This window comes from Vicia villosa, linkage group LG1, assembly GCF_029867415.1.
Source record: "Vicia villosa cultivar HV-30 ecotype Madison, WI linkage group LG1, Vvil1.0, whole genome shotgun sequence".
Taxonomy (NCBI): domain Eukaryota; kingdom Viridiplantae; phylum Streptophyta; class Magnoliopsida; order Fabales; family Fabaceae; genus Vicia; species Vicia villosa.
Window position 1 is genome coordinate 47,677,999 of NC_081180.1, and position 17,286 is coordinate 47,695,284.

Here is a 17,286-nt window from a genome sequence, read left to right on the forward strand (position 1 = left end):
CTTGATACTTGTCATGGAGATGATGTGATATATATTGAGCCATATGAGATGCCTTGGAGTCATTGATTCATTGATTTTCCTTTGAGTAGACTAAACCCTAGTTTCAGAGCCTTGCATAGGAGAGTGTGTCCTGGAGCTTTATGTACTTATTTGACTTTGTATAAGAGAAATAGTATGGGCAAATTTTGGGATATGACAAGGAGGTTTTTGGTTCCTAGAACAAGTATTGAGAAAGTGAATGTTAAGCAATCGGAAGTCGAAGTAGAAGAAACACCCCCTAACGTAACCAATGAGTTTAATCCAAATGAGATTGTGCGTGATCCAGGATGTAGGAAACAAATTCATGAGCATGCTCCGGATATTCAAGACCAAGTAAGGAGGGCATATATATTGAAGGGTCCAACGCAACCAGATTTAGCAAGATTTCCTCGTACTCAATTTGGGAAGTATTCAAGAGCATTTTGTAAAGCATGGTATAAGAATTATACATGGATTGAATACAATGAGTCGAAGGATGCAACTTATTGTTTCTATTGCTTTCTCTTTAAGCCGCCCGGGAGGGCCTAACACTTTGGTTATGAAGTCTTCAACAAAGACGGATTTAAGGATTGGAAGCATGCATCTAAAGGATTTAAAGATCATATTGGTAGTCATGATAGTAAGCACAACTCATGTGTGAAGCACTATGATGATTATAATAATCAAAGACAAAGTGTGACAAGTATATTTGCTAGAGCAACTAGGGAATTAGAAGAATTGTATAAGATCCGTTTAACTTGTTCTTTAGATTGTACTAGATATCTCTTAGCACAAGGCATTGCTTTTCGTGGCCATGATGAAATCTCTACTTCTCTAAACAAGGGAAATTTTAGAGAGATGGTGGATTGGGTAAAATCTAATGATGAAAAAGTAAGAGATGCTTTTGATCGTGGTCCAAAAAATTGCACGATGACTTCCGGTGACATTCAAAAAGAGCTTGCAACGTGTTGTGCACATGAAGTTACCAAGGTGATTATGGAAGAGATTGGTGATAGACAATTCTCTGTGCTTATTGATGAGTCACGTGATATATCTGTCAAGGAACAAATGGCGGTGATGTTGAGGTTAGTACAATGAGTTTGTTATTGAAACTACTACAATTATTAACTTAAACTTGTAAATTTCATTCAAACATAGACGAATACATTTTAATTTTTACTTATTTTTCTAGGTTCTTGAACGACAAAGGGAAAGTTGTGGAACGATTTATTGCTCTACATCATGTCAAATATACTACATCTGAGGCACTAAAGGATGCTCTTTATGGTATTCTCGATCGTCATACGTTATCTATTTCAAGGATACGAGGGCAAGGATATGATGGGGCTTCAAATATGAGAGGTGAGTTTAATGGTTTACAAAGAAAGGTTCTAGATGAAAACCCTTATGCTTTCTATGTCCATTGTTATGCTCACCGTTTGCAATTAGTGGTTGTGTCCGTTGCTAGTAGTTGCTCATCTATTCATGATTTCTTTGAGTACATATCCTTGATTGTAACCACAACAAGTGCATCTTGCAAGAGAAAGGATGCCTTGAAGGAGTCACAACACCAAGATATTTTGAATAAACTTGAGAGTGGTGAGATATCTCAAGGAAAGGGCTTGCACCAATTATCTAGTCTCGCTAGACCCGGAGGTACTAGATGGGGTTCACATTATACTACATTGATTCGTTTGGATCAGATGTGGTCCTCCGTGTTAGAGGTGCTTAGTATTGTTGATGAAGATGGACGTGGAACATCTCAAGCGGCGGGTTTGATAGAAAAAATGGAGAGCTTTAAATTTGCTTTCATTTTGAAACTCATGTTAAAGTTGTTTGGTATCACTAATGACCTTTCAAAAATTTTGCAAATAAAAGATCTTAATATTGTGCTTGCTATGGAATTAGTTGATGATGTTAAAGCTCGATTGGCTATATTGAGAGAGAGTGATTGGAATGATTTATTTAGTGATGTCCAAGAATTTTGTTTTGCTCAAAGTATTCCGGTGCCAAATATGGATGAAGAAATACCAGTTCAGAGACGTTCAAGAAGAGAAGGGAGGACTGTCACTAATCTTCACCATTACCGGGCAGAGATTTTTTATGTTGCTATTGACAAAATATGTGTGGAGATGGATCATCGGTTTTGTGAAGGAAGTAACGTTGTGCTGGATTGCTTCTCATGTCTTGACCCCAAGAACTCTTTTTTCAAGTTTGATGTTGATAAGCTTGCTCGTCTTGCTAATATTTATCATGCAGACTTTTCTGATGATGACCGTGTGTCATACCCCAAAATTTGCCCATACTCTTCTCCTGCACAAAATCAAATCAAAAGACAAAACTCCAAAACACACTCTCCTATACAAAAGCTCTGAATTAGGGTTTGATTAATTCGATGGAAAATCATTGAATCAATGGCTCAAGGTGGCTCCATAGGGGCACAAACATCCCAAAGAATCTCCATGCAAGGTTTCAAGTCAAACAAAGCAAATTTAGGCCCCCAAGTCCTGATTAGGTCAACAGTCGACTATCAGGGGCAAAACAGTCATTTCAAGTCAGAATACAGTCAAAGTTCAAGATATTTGGTCAACAACATCCTCATAACCCTAAAATCATCATTTGATCAAGGGTTGATCATGATGATGCAAGAAAAGATCAGAAAAGTCAAAAGTCAAAAGTTACTATTTTTGGCATGAACTGGAAAAGTCAACCAAACTTTGAAAATTCACCAAAAATTCATACTTCATCAGAAAAATTCCCACCAAAGCTCATTTTGAAGGGAATTCACTCCTCTATCCAAAGGTCCAAGAACCAAAACCCATAGGTCAATGGTTTAGGAGATTTGGCTTCACACATTATAGGTCCTTTTCAAAAGTCAACAAAAAGACATGTTTTTCAAAAGGTCATAAAATAAGAATGGAAAAAGATTTTGATATGGGACCAAAGGCATTGGTTAGAGGACTCTCTGAGGTTTCCAAAATGTCCTAGAACACCTCCATACCTCAAAAATTGAGGGAGATACACCTTGTCAAAGTTGGACTATTTTTAAGAAAAAGATATGAAAAGAAAAGGTTCAAAATCCAAAAATCTCCAAATGGGCCTATGATTTCCTCACCCAATCTTCATCAAAAGCCCATCCACGAGATAAAGACAAGGACTTTTTATTTTTATAATTTTTTATTTTTATTAATTATTTATGATTTTTATTCATTTAAAATCATGATTATAAAAATAATGGAAGATTTGATTTTTTCTCAAATTTCAATCATCATTAATCATCCAAATAGCCATTAATTGACAAAAAATTCGTACAAGAGCAAATTGATTGGAAAATATGGAATTTGGATCAAATTTAGAAACATTTTTCAATCATATTTCCTAAAAATTCCAATCAAAGATTCACTTGGATTTAGTTCAATTTTATCAACCCTAATCAGTCTCCTATAAGTATAGAAGCTATTCAGACGCAAGGGTTAGGGTTTTGGCAGTGGAAGAACTCCTAATTCGAGCATCCAAGAATCAAGAAATTTCTAAGGTCGATTTGGAGTTTAAGGCGAATTCAAAGCTTTGTGAGCCTCCCAAACGATTCCCAGGGGTATAGTAAAGCTTTTTCGATCGTAACTCTCAATCCATACGCTCAGAATCAACCTCCCAAGGCTTCACGGTTCGCTTTTCTTTTTCTCTTCGATTTGCATAACATGCGCATCCATAATCGAATCTAATTGCATATATCTGTTCTATGTGACATACTTAACAATTCTGGATGATTAATTACGTTTTGGTGCTGATACGAAGGACATGCCATGTTAGGGTTCATGCTCTTAAAATTAGGGCTTTTTAGATTACGTTAAATTAGATCCTAGGACAGGTATCATTGGATTCGCATGGCTGAGACGAGTCTATCCACAGTATTGCGCCAAATTTTTGTGCTGGTTTGGTCGTATTCGTTATTTTTCGCAGGTGTTAAAAGTGGAGTTTTTATAGCGCTTGTGTAATAAGCGCTGTGAAAGAACCTGTTTCAGAAATCAGGGGAGGAAGACGATGCGGTGGCAAGCGCTGATTGGCCAATTCGAATACCAAAAGCGCGCGAACCAGATGAGGATACCTAGTGATCCAGCGTGTTATGACTCACGCTCGTATCGTGCTCCTCACGTTGCCAGCCATCAGATCTCCAGAATGATCAATCCGACGCTTCCAAGGATGCAGGAGTACCATGGACCCCATGCGTGTGATGCATACGATTCAGCTGAGTTTTTTTAAAATTTTTTTATTTTTATTATATAACATGTTTATTTACATTTATATATATAGCTATATTTTTTTTTAACCAATCAAATTTTATTTTATATATATAAATAATATGTTTTTCATAAAAAATATTTTCTTATCTATTTTATAAAAACATTTATTATATATTTTAATTGTAAATAAATATTAAAAATTGATTTAATCATTTATTACTCCAAAATTCATAATAATTCATGAAAACTTACAAAAAATTTCCAAAAAAATATATTTCGCATCCGATTTTATTTTTCAACTCGATTTAATTAATTAGGTCGTTAGACCAATAATTAATTAAATTATTTATTTTCTTTTATTCAACTTCGTACCCTAATTAGGGTTTATGAAGAATAAGCCGTACACTGATTTTATTTTATTTTCTTATTATCAGGGTTAGCAATATAATTCGCCTCGAGTGCGCGCCTTCAACAAACCTCGAAGATAAGTGTGCTGCTTTATTTAATTTTATTCTTTTAATTGATTCGTTGTTAGGGTTTGCCTTGCCTTCACATATTTTCTGCCTTATTTCAGGGTTTACCTTCAAGGCAACCTTCGCCTAACAACCATATCAGATCAAATACGAATCGAAGCTAAGGTTTGTCAAATGCCAAAGCTACGTCATTGGTAACCCTAAATCTTTTTCTTCTTTTTTTTATTTTATTATTACTTATGTCAAACCCTATTAAGGGATCCGCTGGTTACAAATCCCCTCTCCTCCGCTGGTTTCATTTCCCCCTTCCCTTTATTGCTTTATAACTGCGTGGTTAATTTAGGGAGTGCAACTCGTAAACTGAATTAGAATAACTAATTAAAAGATAAATATCTGAACATAATCACGTGATTGATGCACACACGCATGCTTTTTGGGTAACCCTCTCTGTTGCCTGTTGCCTGTTGCCTTGTTGCCTGTTGCCTTTGTGTTTTTGCAGAATAAGCCACGTCCCTCGAATTCGAGGATACCTCAGCCATGTTGCCTCGATAAAAAGGTCACGACCCTAATGATGCTGCCTTCGATACACAAATGACCTCGACCCTCGGAAGTTGCCTACGAAGAAAGGCTGAGGTATCTTCTGGCTGCCTACTAAATGGCTTATTCTGATCCTTGCCTTAGACTACCTGCCCTTCTATGGCATGGGACAGTCTTATGGCAAAGGATGCTTCGATGACCCTTCAACCTCCAAACGAAAGGCTTCCTGCCCTCTTATGGCAAGGATAGACCCTTTCATTCTGAAAGGCAAAAAGAGACCTATCATCTGAGTTTAAGGTAATTGCCCCTAATTGCCTTGCAATGCTCAAACCTTTTTTATTATATTCTTTCTCATAATTTTTCAAAAGGGCAACGCTTATTCACAAGCTAAAGTCCCTATCTCTTTCATCTACTTTTTCTAAACAAACGAGCAAGCAAAGCAATTAAGAGCCCATGGAAAACCATGGATGCAAAGGGTGCCTTACACCTTCCCTTTGCATAAATTACCCCCCGAACTTAGATTTCTTTTAAAAGGTTTTTTTCTGTTTCTTTTTGCCTTTCCGAATCTGTTTGGATAAAATAAAAGTCGGTGGCGACTCTTGCTTAACCGCGATATTTCGATCGATAAAAAGTCAGTTCACCGTATTACAGAACTGGCGACTCTGCTGGGGAGATTTCGATTAAGAGGGGTTACCTTAAAAGTTTAGGATTCATTTTAAATGTTTTCTATTGTTTGCTTTGTTTGTTTTATTTTTCAGGGGCGTTTTGGGAATTAACTGAAGGACGAATCCTATTCCCGGATTCAAGTACATCTAAGATAGGAAGTGGCATAGTCATGGCGACCTCCTTCATGTATGTGGAGGATTGGTCAATATGAGAGTTCACGCTTGAGTTAGGCCTCTATCGGTGTTTACATGCTTCTCTTGTATGAGGGAGGTTCGTGTGGATACCTGTGGGTGAGTCGGAGCTCAAGGACCGTTAGTAACCTTTAACCCATCCTGACTTTTAGGAACGTAGTGGGGGGACTACTCTTGATGTATGTTGAGAGCATAGTCGCTACCCGATACTACAGCTCAGATAGGCTCTTTCTCAAAGTATCATTGCATGGTATGTATGTATCATGTTCGAGGGTGCTTTAGGAGGGTCGACAATTCTGAGTCACTTGGTAGAACCCGTTGCTGAAATTTCCTTATCCGTAGAAATACCTTTGGGAAGGACACCTGATCAAACTCCACGCAAGCCTTAATCCAAAAATTGTGTGATTTGTGTGGATTTACCTGTGTATGTGCATCATGCATACATGCATCATTCATACATGGCATGACTAACCCATTTCAAGGAATTGAAGGTTTTTTAACCGTATGTTGTTTTGTAGGTTGTTTGAATATGGAAACAAAAGGTCGTAAACCGTTCTTCCTCAATTTCAAGAAAGTGCCAACACAATTGAAGATTTTCTGCGACAACATCACTGGTTCTCTCAAATTCAGTGATTCTCTCAATACACTCATAAGTTTGGTACGAACTAATGTGGATGAAGTTCTTCTCAACACCATGGTTCAATTCTATGATCCGTTACTACATTGCTTCACTTATAGAGATTTTCAGTTAGTACCATCCTTGGAAGAATTCTCCTACTTGCTTGGACTCCCTGTGCTTAATAAAATTCCTTATACTGGTAAAGAAGAAGAGCCTAAGTTGGAAGTCATTGCTGCTGCCCTGCACTTGCCAAGATCAGAAATTGAGAAGGTTTGGATTAGTAAGAAAGAGTATTCTGGATTACCCCTTGATTTCCTCTACGAAAAAGCGGAGATTCTTGCTAAAGCTTCAAGTATGGATGCCTTGGAAGCTGTGTTGTCTCTCTTAATTTATGGACAAGTTTTGTTTTTCCATTATAACAAAATTGTTGATGTGGCTGCTATCAATATATTCCTTAGCAAGAATCCGGTTCCTACTTTACTTGGTGACTTACTACATTCTATTCATTTCCGAGTATCAAAAAGGAAAGGTTGTGTCCTAGGATGTGCTTCTCTATTGCATAAGTGGTTTATTTCGCACTTACCTCTCTCCGTAAGAAAGAATGAAGAAGGATTAACTTGGGCTCAAAGAATCATGAAGCTTTCTTTCGACGACATCCTATGGTACCAAAAGAAATTTGAGGGAACCTTGCTATTTGATAGTTGTGGAGATTTCCCTAATATACCTCTTCTTAGTGTTCGTGGAGGAATAACTTATAATCCCATTCTAGCTCGACATCAGTTTGGCTTTGCCTTGAAGGATAAACCGCGTTCTTTGTATCTTAGTGCAGAATATTTCCATTATGATTCCGACAAAGAGAAGAAGAGAGACCTTTTCATCAAAGCTTGGATGAAAGTAAAGAAAGTTGGCGCAAAGGATATAGGAAGGAGAAATTATATGCCATGGGATCCATATTTCCAATGGGTTTATGATCGAGTTATGGAATTTGGGATGCCTTATCCATCTGATACGCCCATAGTTCCAAGGATAGCTCCTCCTGCCGTCCCAATTGCATTTGAGCCATACATTCCTGCTCCAAATGAAGACCTAATTGCAACTGTTAACCGACTGAAAAGGGAAAGGGAAGACTTTGAGAGACGCTTACTAAAAGTGGAAGCTGAAAAAGAGGTGTTAATACAAGATGCCAAAGAGAAAGAGACTTTACTTGATTACTTTTCCCGCAAATGGAAGATTGAAGATTTTGTTTCTCCAGATCAGATTAATTCATGGGAAAACGAAATTTCTAGGCTTGTTCAAGAAAGAGAGGAAATGATCAAGGCACACAAGGAAGAAGTCCGAGTCCTAAAGAGGAGGCGTCGTCAGGAAGACAAAAATCCTGGAATTTAGTGTCTTTATTTATTATTAATTTCTTTTATTTTAATGTAACTTTTGGGGTTATGACCTTACCATTTAATTAATAAATAATGTTTTTTTTCTTCTTTGTTTCAACACGAGTTAAAATTCTTTCAATTCCTTGAGATCATTGCATATGCATAATCATGCATTCATAAACATCGCATCATAGGTTTCACAAAAACAAATGCCTCATCTTTCCGCTGTTTATTTCAGTAAGAAAGATGGATCTCGAACAATCTGTCAAGAATCTCCAAACTCAGAACAACCAATTCCAAGAAATGATCCTTAACTTGGCCAAGGGGCAAGAAGAATTGAAGACACTTCTAATCGAGAAGGAGAAGAATCAACATAAGCTCCAAGGCGGTCAAGATAATCAGAGATCCAAGCCTAAGCGGTCATTTACTCCGCTACATATGCCGCTGTCTCAAGCTCTGCAACAGCTGCTCAATCAGAACTTGATAACTCTATTGCCTCCATATTCACTTCCTGCTAATCCCACTCCTGGGTACAAGTACCATGCAAGATGTGCTTATCATTCAAACAGTCCTGGTCACGATACAGAGGATTGTGGACCATTGAAGCACATGATCCAAGACCTCATTGATTGCAAGATCATTGACGTCATTTCACCTGAGAAACCTCATATGGTCAATACTGGGTACGATCGGATAGGTCACAATGAACCCAACCAATCTGTGGGGACAATTCTGACCTTTACACCAGTTCCACAACAAAGACACAAGTCAGATACACCTAAGCGCCAATTCGCAAAGATCAATATGACTCTGGCCGAAGCGTTGCAACAATTGCTGAAAAAAGGGCTAATCACTTTGAAGGACCCTCCGAGGAATCCCAGTACTTCCTCTTCTCGTTATAATCCTAATGCAAGGTGTGCATATCACTCTGATAGTCCTGGACATGACACTAATAACTGTTGGACATTGAAGAATAAGATCCAAGACTTAATCGATGACAAGATCATTGACTGCCACCCTCCTGAGGAACCTCACGTTGTGTACGACCAGAAAGATCACGATGAACCCAAACAATCTGTGGGGACAATTCTGACCTCTACATTAGCTCCGCAACAAAGACGCAGGTCAGAACGTCAGTTTACAAAGATCAATATGTCACTGGCTCAGGCATTACAACATTTGCTGAGAGAGAACTTGATTACTTTAAGAGATCCTCCTGTAAAGCCCAACACCTCCGCCCCTAGCTACAAGCCCAATGCGAGGTGCGCATATCACTCCAATAGCCCTGGGCATGATACGAATGATTGTTGGCCATTGAAGAACAAGATTCAAGACATGATTGATGCTGGTGAAATTGAATTCTATCATCCCAAGACCCCTGTGGTGATCACTACTCCTATGCCTAATCACAAAAAGATTGATTAATACCTAGAAGGATGAACTTTTTAGATCATTAGATTTACTTTCATTTGCAATTTCTGTTCTGTTTGTTTAAACACTCCAATTATGATAGACATTATTTGTTTTAATAATCATCATCAGTGCATTGCGTATGTTTGTCTTGAATAAATTATTTCGCTATCACTCTTTTTAAAATTATGTCTTTACTTTGCATATGTTTTTATGATACTCAACTCCTGCTAAAGCTGTGAGCCTTTTGAGGGAGGAGGACGAAAACGATACCGCAACCTCATACAGTATGCTTTTGAGCGGACTATGCTGACGATGTACAGGCATTGTTTCAATTCCTAAACAGTGGAGATATAAGGATGTTAATCCCTCGTCAACCCCTTTGAGCCTAAGAAGTAGAAGTTTCTTTCTTGTACTAATTAAAACCTTTGATCATAACCTGGGGCAGGGTAGTTCTCAGTTAATTTGGCTGTGCATTCTAGTTTAAGAGAATCATTCAGTACACCTTTCAATAAAGATTTCAAACACAAGCGTTCATCCGTACACATCAAAGAAGTGTTGGAGATGTCAATCAAAAGCCAATGATGGTTCATCAATCATTAAGCAAGGCAGTCAACATCTTTCAAAAAGAAAAAAAAATGAATGAAAGAATGAAAAAACATATATACAAAGAAAAGCCTGCTAAGTCAAAAATAAAATCAAAAGATGACTTAGGCAAAAATCGAGGCATCCCGCTGACTGTAAGCTTAAAATAGACAGTTCAGGCAAAAGTTAGGGATATCAAAAGATGAAAAAAGAGAAGTCAATAAATTCCTGAACGACACAATGTTGTGACTACCAAAAGGAAGAAGTGACTGCCATCTCAAAAATTCTCTTTGCTTGCGAATCATCATCATTATCAAAGGTGCAAATCCAAAAGTCTCTTGGAACCTGAATGCATAAGCCAAATTTACTGAGTTTAGGACTGAAGATCATCACGAAGAGGGGTGGGGATAAATAAACTTTGAGCCTTTATCCTTTGTTTCTTAAACCGTGAACCAAGCCACGTTACAACCCTTGAAAGTCCTAATTGAAGCATGGTTAGTTCGAAAGCATACTGTCACCAAAAAAAAGGGTATCCTGACTCCTTAAGGTTTACCAAAAACGAGGAGTCGGTATTTCATTCTTACAAACATTAGTGCAAATATCATTTTTTTACAAGTGTCGTGTTTTTGCATCTCATGTTTTAAAGGTTTTTCAAAAATTCAAGACAGACGTATGCATTGCATCTCATGAATTCATTATTAAACATATTCTGCTACATAATTTCAAATGTTAGCATCAGAAAGAACTTGCACAGGGTACAACTAATGACTGAAAGTTATCCCGACAGACAATATTACTCCAAGAAGCAATGTCTCCTACGTATACAAGGGGCATGACACGTCTTTCCCAATCCATCTGGGGCAATCAAGTCAAGATTCCAAGAATCTCTCAAAATCCAAACAGTCAGGGGCATCATCCTAAGTTTACGATTACTAGGGGCATGTCACATACAATATACACTTCATAAAGTCCTCGTGAGGTGAATCTCTTCAAAGTTCCTGCTAACTGGGGCAAATCTATACAAGTCCAGTTTGACATTTTAAGTGACGTGTCCTAAATCGAGTAGTGGTTACTATAATACTGGGGGCAACTTTCATCCATGTCTCCTCACAGAGCCAGGTTCACGAGATCATATCCCCACAGAGTAATCACTAAGAAGATATCTTCAAATACTCTTGCCCTGACAAAGACATGGCGGCCCAACAGAGTTTACATCTTCAACACTGTCTATCAATATCTTTATCACCAATCAGGGAACATCAAGTCACTGATCATCTCCAAGCAGAAATCATAAATTCCCAGCTGAGCATCTCCAAATAAGATCAAACATCAAAATCACGAAGACATAGAGATTTATTTTCTCAATCAAGACAACATAAATCATATTCACATATCATATGTCATAAACATATTCATACATTGCACGCATTACCTCATAAAAATTCATACATAACATGCAAAGCTTCTCATTTATTTTGAGAGACTCATTATGTAATCCATGCATCATGACATTGCATAAATTTAATCTTACCTTTTGCAGAATACAGGTACAGACAAATGAACGAAAACTCCAACTTTCCAAGGTCTAATTCATCTACCACGAACGGTAATGACACGATCATTTTCAAGATCTAATTCAGCTACCACGAACGGTACTGACACGGTCAATGCTCCAAGGTCTAATTCATCTACCACGAACGGTAATGACACGATCACTTTCAAAGTCTAATTCAGCTACTACGAACAGTACTGACACGACAAAAGATCTAATTCGGTTACTACGAACGGTACTGACACGGTCAACTCTCAGAGATCTAATTCTATCATCACGAACGGTGTAGACACGATCACTGACCTTCTCAGTCTAATTCAGCTACTACGAACGGTACTGACACGACAGAAGATCTAATTCAGCTACTACGAACGGTACTGACACGACAGAAGATCTAATTCAGATACTACGAACGGTACTGACACGGTCAACTCTCAGTGGTCTAATTCTATCATCACGAACGGTGTAGACACGATCACTGACCTTCCCAGTCTAATTCAGTTACTACGAACAGTGCTGACACGACAAGAGAATCTAATTCTATCATCACGAACGATGTAGACACGATTATCTCTCCAAGATCTAATTCAGTTACTACGAACGGTGCTGACACGATCGACCTTTAAAGAATCTAATTCTATCATCACAAACGGTGTAGACACGATCATCTTCCAAATTCTAATTCAGTTACTACGAACGGTGTAGACACGACCAACTCTCCAAAAATCTAATTCATCTACTATACGATCAACATTCAAACAACTACTTCTCAAACACTTCAGTCCCGACAGCCAGATGGCATCCACAAGCCCATCTCCGACAAAAGTCCCTACTTCAAATAGGGCAAATTTCTTGGTATTCTAGTGTTCAATCACCTTCCACCTTCAGATACCGACTGGCATACAAACCACTCTACATCTTCAGGTTTAAGATAATTGAACAGGGGCAGCTGTCATACCCCAAAATTTGCCCATACTCTTCTCCTGCACAAAATCAAATCAAAAGACAAAACTCCAAAACACACTCTCCTATACAAAAGCTCTGAATTAGGGTTTGATTAATTCGATGGAAAATCATTGAATCAATGGCTCAAGGTGGCTCCATAGGGGCACAAACATCCCAAAGAATCTCCATGCAAGGTTTCAAGTCAAACAAAGCAAATTTAGGCCCCCAAGTCCTGATTAGGTCAACAGTCGACTATCAGGGGCAAAACAGTCATTTCAAGTCAGAATACAGTCAAAGTTCAAGATATTTGGTCAACAACATCCTCATAACCCTAAAATCATCATTTGATCAAGGGTTGATCATGATGATGCAAGAAAAGATCAGAAAAGTCAAAAGTCAAAAGTTACTATTTTTGGCATGAACTGGAAAAGTCAACCAAACTTTGAAAATTCACCAAAAATTCATACTTCATCAGAAAAATTCCCACCAAAGCTCATTTTGAAGGGAATTCACTCCTCTATCCAAAGGTCCAAGAACCAAAACCCATAGGTCAATGGTTTAGGAGATTTGGCTTCACACATTATAGGTCCTTTTCAAAAGTCAACAAAAAGACATGTTTTTCAAAAGGTCATAAAATAAGAATGGAAAAAGATTTTGATATGGGACCAAAGGCATTGGTTAGAGGACTCTCTGAAGTTTCCAAAATGTCCTAGAACACCTCCATACCTCAAAAATTGAGGGAGATACACCTTGTCAAAGTTGGACTATTTTTAAGAAAAAGATATGAAAAGAAAAGGTTCAAAATCCAAAAATCTCCAAATGGGCCTATGATTTCCTCACCCAATCTTCATCAAAAGCCCATCCACGAGATAAAGACAAGGACTTTTTATTTTTATAATTTTTTATTTTTATTAATTATTTATGATTTTTATTCATTTAAAATCATGATTATAAAAATAATGGAAGATTTGATTTTTTTCTCAAATTTCAATCATCATTAATCATCCAAATAGCCATTAATTGACAAAAAATTCGTACAAGAGCAAATTGATTGGAAAATATGGAATTTGGATCAAATTTAGAAACATTTTTCAATCATATTTCCTAAAAATTCCAATCAAAGATTCACTTGGATTTAGTTCAATTTTATCAACCCTAATCAGTCTCCTATAAGTATAGAAGCTATTCAGACGCAAGGGTTAGGGTTTTGGCAGTGGAAGAACTCCTAATTCGAGCATCCAAGAATCAAGAAATTTCTAAGGTCGATTTGGAGTTTAAGGCGAATTCAAAGCTTTGTGAGCCTCCCAAACGATTCCCAGGGGTATAGTAAAGCTTTTTCGATCGTAACTCTCAATCCATACGCTCAGAATCAACCTCCCAAGGCTTCACGGTTCGCTTTTCTTTTTCTCTTCGATTTGCATAACATGCGCATCCATAATCGAATCTAATTGCATATATCTGTTCTATGTGACATACTTAACAATTCTGGATGATTAATTACGTTTTGGTGCTGATACGAAGGACATGCCATGTTAGGGTTCATGCTCTTAAAATTAGGGCTTTTTAGATTACGTTAAATTAGATCCTAGGACAGGTATCATTGGATTCGCATGGCTGAGACGAGTCTATCCACAGTATTGCGCCAAATTTTTGTGCTGGTTTGGTCGTATTCGTTATTTTTCGCAGGTGTTAAAAGTGGAGTTTTTATAGCGCTTGTGTAATAAGCGCTGTGAAAGAACCTGTTTCAGAAATCAGGGGAGGAAGACGATGCGGTGGCAAGCGCTGATTGGCCAATTCGAATACCAAAAGCGCGCGAACCAGATGAGGATACCTAGTGATCCAGCGTGTTATGACTCACGCTCGTATCGTGCTCCTCACGTTGCCAGCCATCAGATCTCCAGAATGATCAATCCGACGCTTCCAAGGATGCAGGAGTACCATGGACCCCATGCGTGTGATGCATACGATTCAGCTGAGTTTTTTTAAAATTTTTTTATTTTTATTATATAACATGTTTATTTACATTTATATATATAGCTATATTTTTTTTTAACCAATCAAATTTTATTTTATATATATAAATAATATGTTTTTCATAAAAAATATTTTCTTATCTATTTTATAAAAACATTTATTATATATTTTAATTGTAAATAAATATTAAAAATTGATTTAATCATTTATTACTCCAAAATTCATAATAATTCATGAAAACTTACAAAAAATTTCCAAAAAAATATATTTCGCATCCGATTTTATTTTTCAACTCGATTTAATTAATTAGGTCGTTAGACCAATAATTAATTAAATTATTTATTTTCTTTTATTCAACTTCGTACCCTAATTAGGGTTTATGAAGAATAAGCCGTACACTGATTTTATTTTATTTTCTTATTATCAGGGTTAGCAATATAATTCGCCTCGAGTGCGCGCCTTCAACAAACCTCGAAGATAAGTGTGCTGCTTTATTTAATTTTATTCTTTTAATTGATTCGTTGTTAGGGTTTGCCTTGCCTTCACATATTTTCTGCCTTATTTCAGGGTTTACCTTCAAGGCAACCTTCGCCTAACAACCATATCAGATCAAATACGAATCGAAGCTAAGGTTTGTCAAATGCCAAAGCTACGTCATTGGTAACCCTAAATCTTTTTCTTCTTTTTTTTATTTTATTATTACTTATGTCAAACCCTATTAAGGGATCCGCTGGTTACAAATCCCCTCTCCTCCGCTGGTTTCATTTCCCCCTTCCCTTTATTGCTTTATAACTGCGTGGTTAATTTAGGGAGTGCAACTCGTAAACTGAATTAGAATAACTAATTAAAAGATAAATATCTGAACATAATCACGTGATTGATGCACACACGCATGCTTTTTGGGTAACCCTCTCTGTTGCCTGTTGCCTGTTGCCTTGTTGCCTGTTGCCTTTGTGTTTTTGCAGAATAAGCCACGTCCCTCGAATTCGAGGATACCTCAGCCATGTTGCCTCGATAAAAAGGTCACGACCCTAATGATGCTGCCTTCGATACACAAATGACCTCGACCCTCGGAAGTTGCCTACGAAGAAAGGCTGAGGTATCTTCTGGCTGCCTACTAAATGGCTTATTCTGATCCTTGCCTTAGACTACCTGCCCTTCTATGGCATGGGACAGTCTTATGGCAAAGGATGCTTCGATGACCCTTCAACCTCCAAACGAAAGGCTTCCTGCCCTCTTATGGCAAGGATAGACCCTTTCATTCTGAAAGGCAAAAAGAGACCTATCATCTGAGTTTAAGGTAATTGCCCCTAATTGCCTTGCAATGCTCAAACCTTTTTTATTATATTCTTTCTCATAATTTTTCAAAAGGGCAACGCTTATTCACAAGCTAAAGTCCCTATCTCTTTCATCTACTTTTTCTAAACAAACGAGCAAGCAAAGCAATTAAGAGCCCATGGAAAACCATGGATGCAAAGGGTGCCTTACACCTTCCCTTTGCATAAATTACCCCCCGAACTTAGATTTCTTTTAAAAGGTTTTTTTCTGTTTCTTTTTGCCTTTCCGAATCTGTTTGGATAAAATAAAAGTCGGTGGCGACTCTTGCTTAACCGCGATATTTCGATCGATAAAAAGTCAGTTCACCGTATTACACCGTGGAACAATAAGGGAGCAACTTGAGACTTATGTACATCAAGTGAAAAGACATGCTTCTTTTACTTCTTGTGAAGATGTTCAAAGGTTGGCTATGAAGATGGTTCAAACTGAGAAATATTTGGTATTTCTATTGGATTACAAGCTCATTGAGTTGGCTTTGATATTGCCAGTGTCGACAGCATCCGTTGAAAGAGCTTTTTCAGCAATGAAGATTATCAAGTCTAATTTGCGCAACAAGATCAACGATGTGTGGTTCAATGACTTGATGATATGTTACACCGAGCGGGAGATATTCAAGTCACTTAAAGATGTTGATATTATTCGAACATTCACCGCAAAGAAGTCTCGGAGAGGGCATTTACCTGTTAATTTTATTTAGCACACTATTCGTAGGTGAGGTTTCATCTCTCTTATGTAGCACACTCTATGACTATTTATATATTGTCACATGTAACGTTCAATTAAATTTTTTGCCCAAGCTATTTAAAATTTCTGGCTCCGCCACTGTATCAAATTATTTGTCCCGTTGTGACTTTTATCTTTTATTCCTTTTGAACCATTTTTCATATCATTCCATCTTCATCATCATCATTTGATCACTATTTTATTCATTAAAGACCAAAGTCAAATAAAAGTCAACATTTAATCCATTTAAATAATCTAATTATTTTTTCATATACATCATTAAAAATCCATTTCATTCATTTTTTTTCATTTTTTATACTTTAATTTATTTATTTTTAACATTTTAATTTGAAATTTTATGTTCTGATTGGTAACGTGCATTTATTTTACAAAATAAATAATTGTTTATTTTAATAATAAATTCATGTGCATGATCTCATACATTTGGCTTTTCCATCAAGTTTCAAACTTACATTTAAGACAAAACAAAAGATTGCATTCCAATTCTCGTCTAATCCATACATCAGACATTTCATTACATATCATGTACCATGGCATAGTTCAAATAAAAAAGAATAAAAGTATAAAATTTGAATTCATTTATCATCATGTACCATTCAAAAAAAAACAAAGGAAAAAATGAA

General features: G+C 37.1%; 2 protein-coding genes across 2 annotated transcripts; both read left to right on the forward strand.

Annotated features, from left to right (window-relative positions):
- Window positions 1-174: 174 nt before the first annotated feature.
- Window positions 175-1,116, forward strand: LOC131628968 (uncharacterized). The gene is made up of 2 exons (XM_058899805.1): window positions 175-463; window positions 584-1,116. The coding sequence occupies exons 1-2, from the start codon at window positions 175-177 to the stop codon at window positions 1,114-1,116; spliced, it is 822 nt and encodes a 273-aa protein (XP_058755788.1).
- Window positions 1,117-1,373: 257 nt separating this feature from the next.
- LOC131605591 (uncharacterized) lies at window positions 1,374-16,592 on the forward strand (the record flags this gene model as incomplete). Its single annotated transcript, XM_058877933.1, has 2 exons — window positions 1,374-2,297; window positions 16,221-16,592. Coding segments are annotated over exons 1-2 (1,296 nt in total), but the record flags the coding sequence as incomplete, so codon positions are not given.
- Window positions 16,593-17,286: the final 694 nt, after the last annotated feature.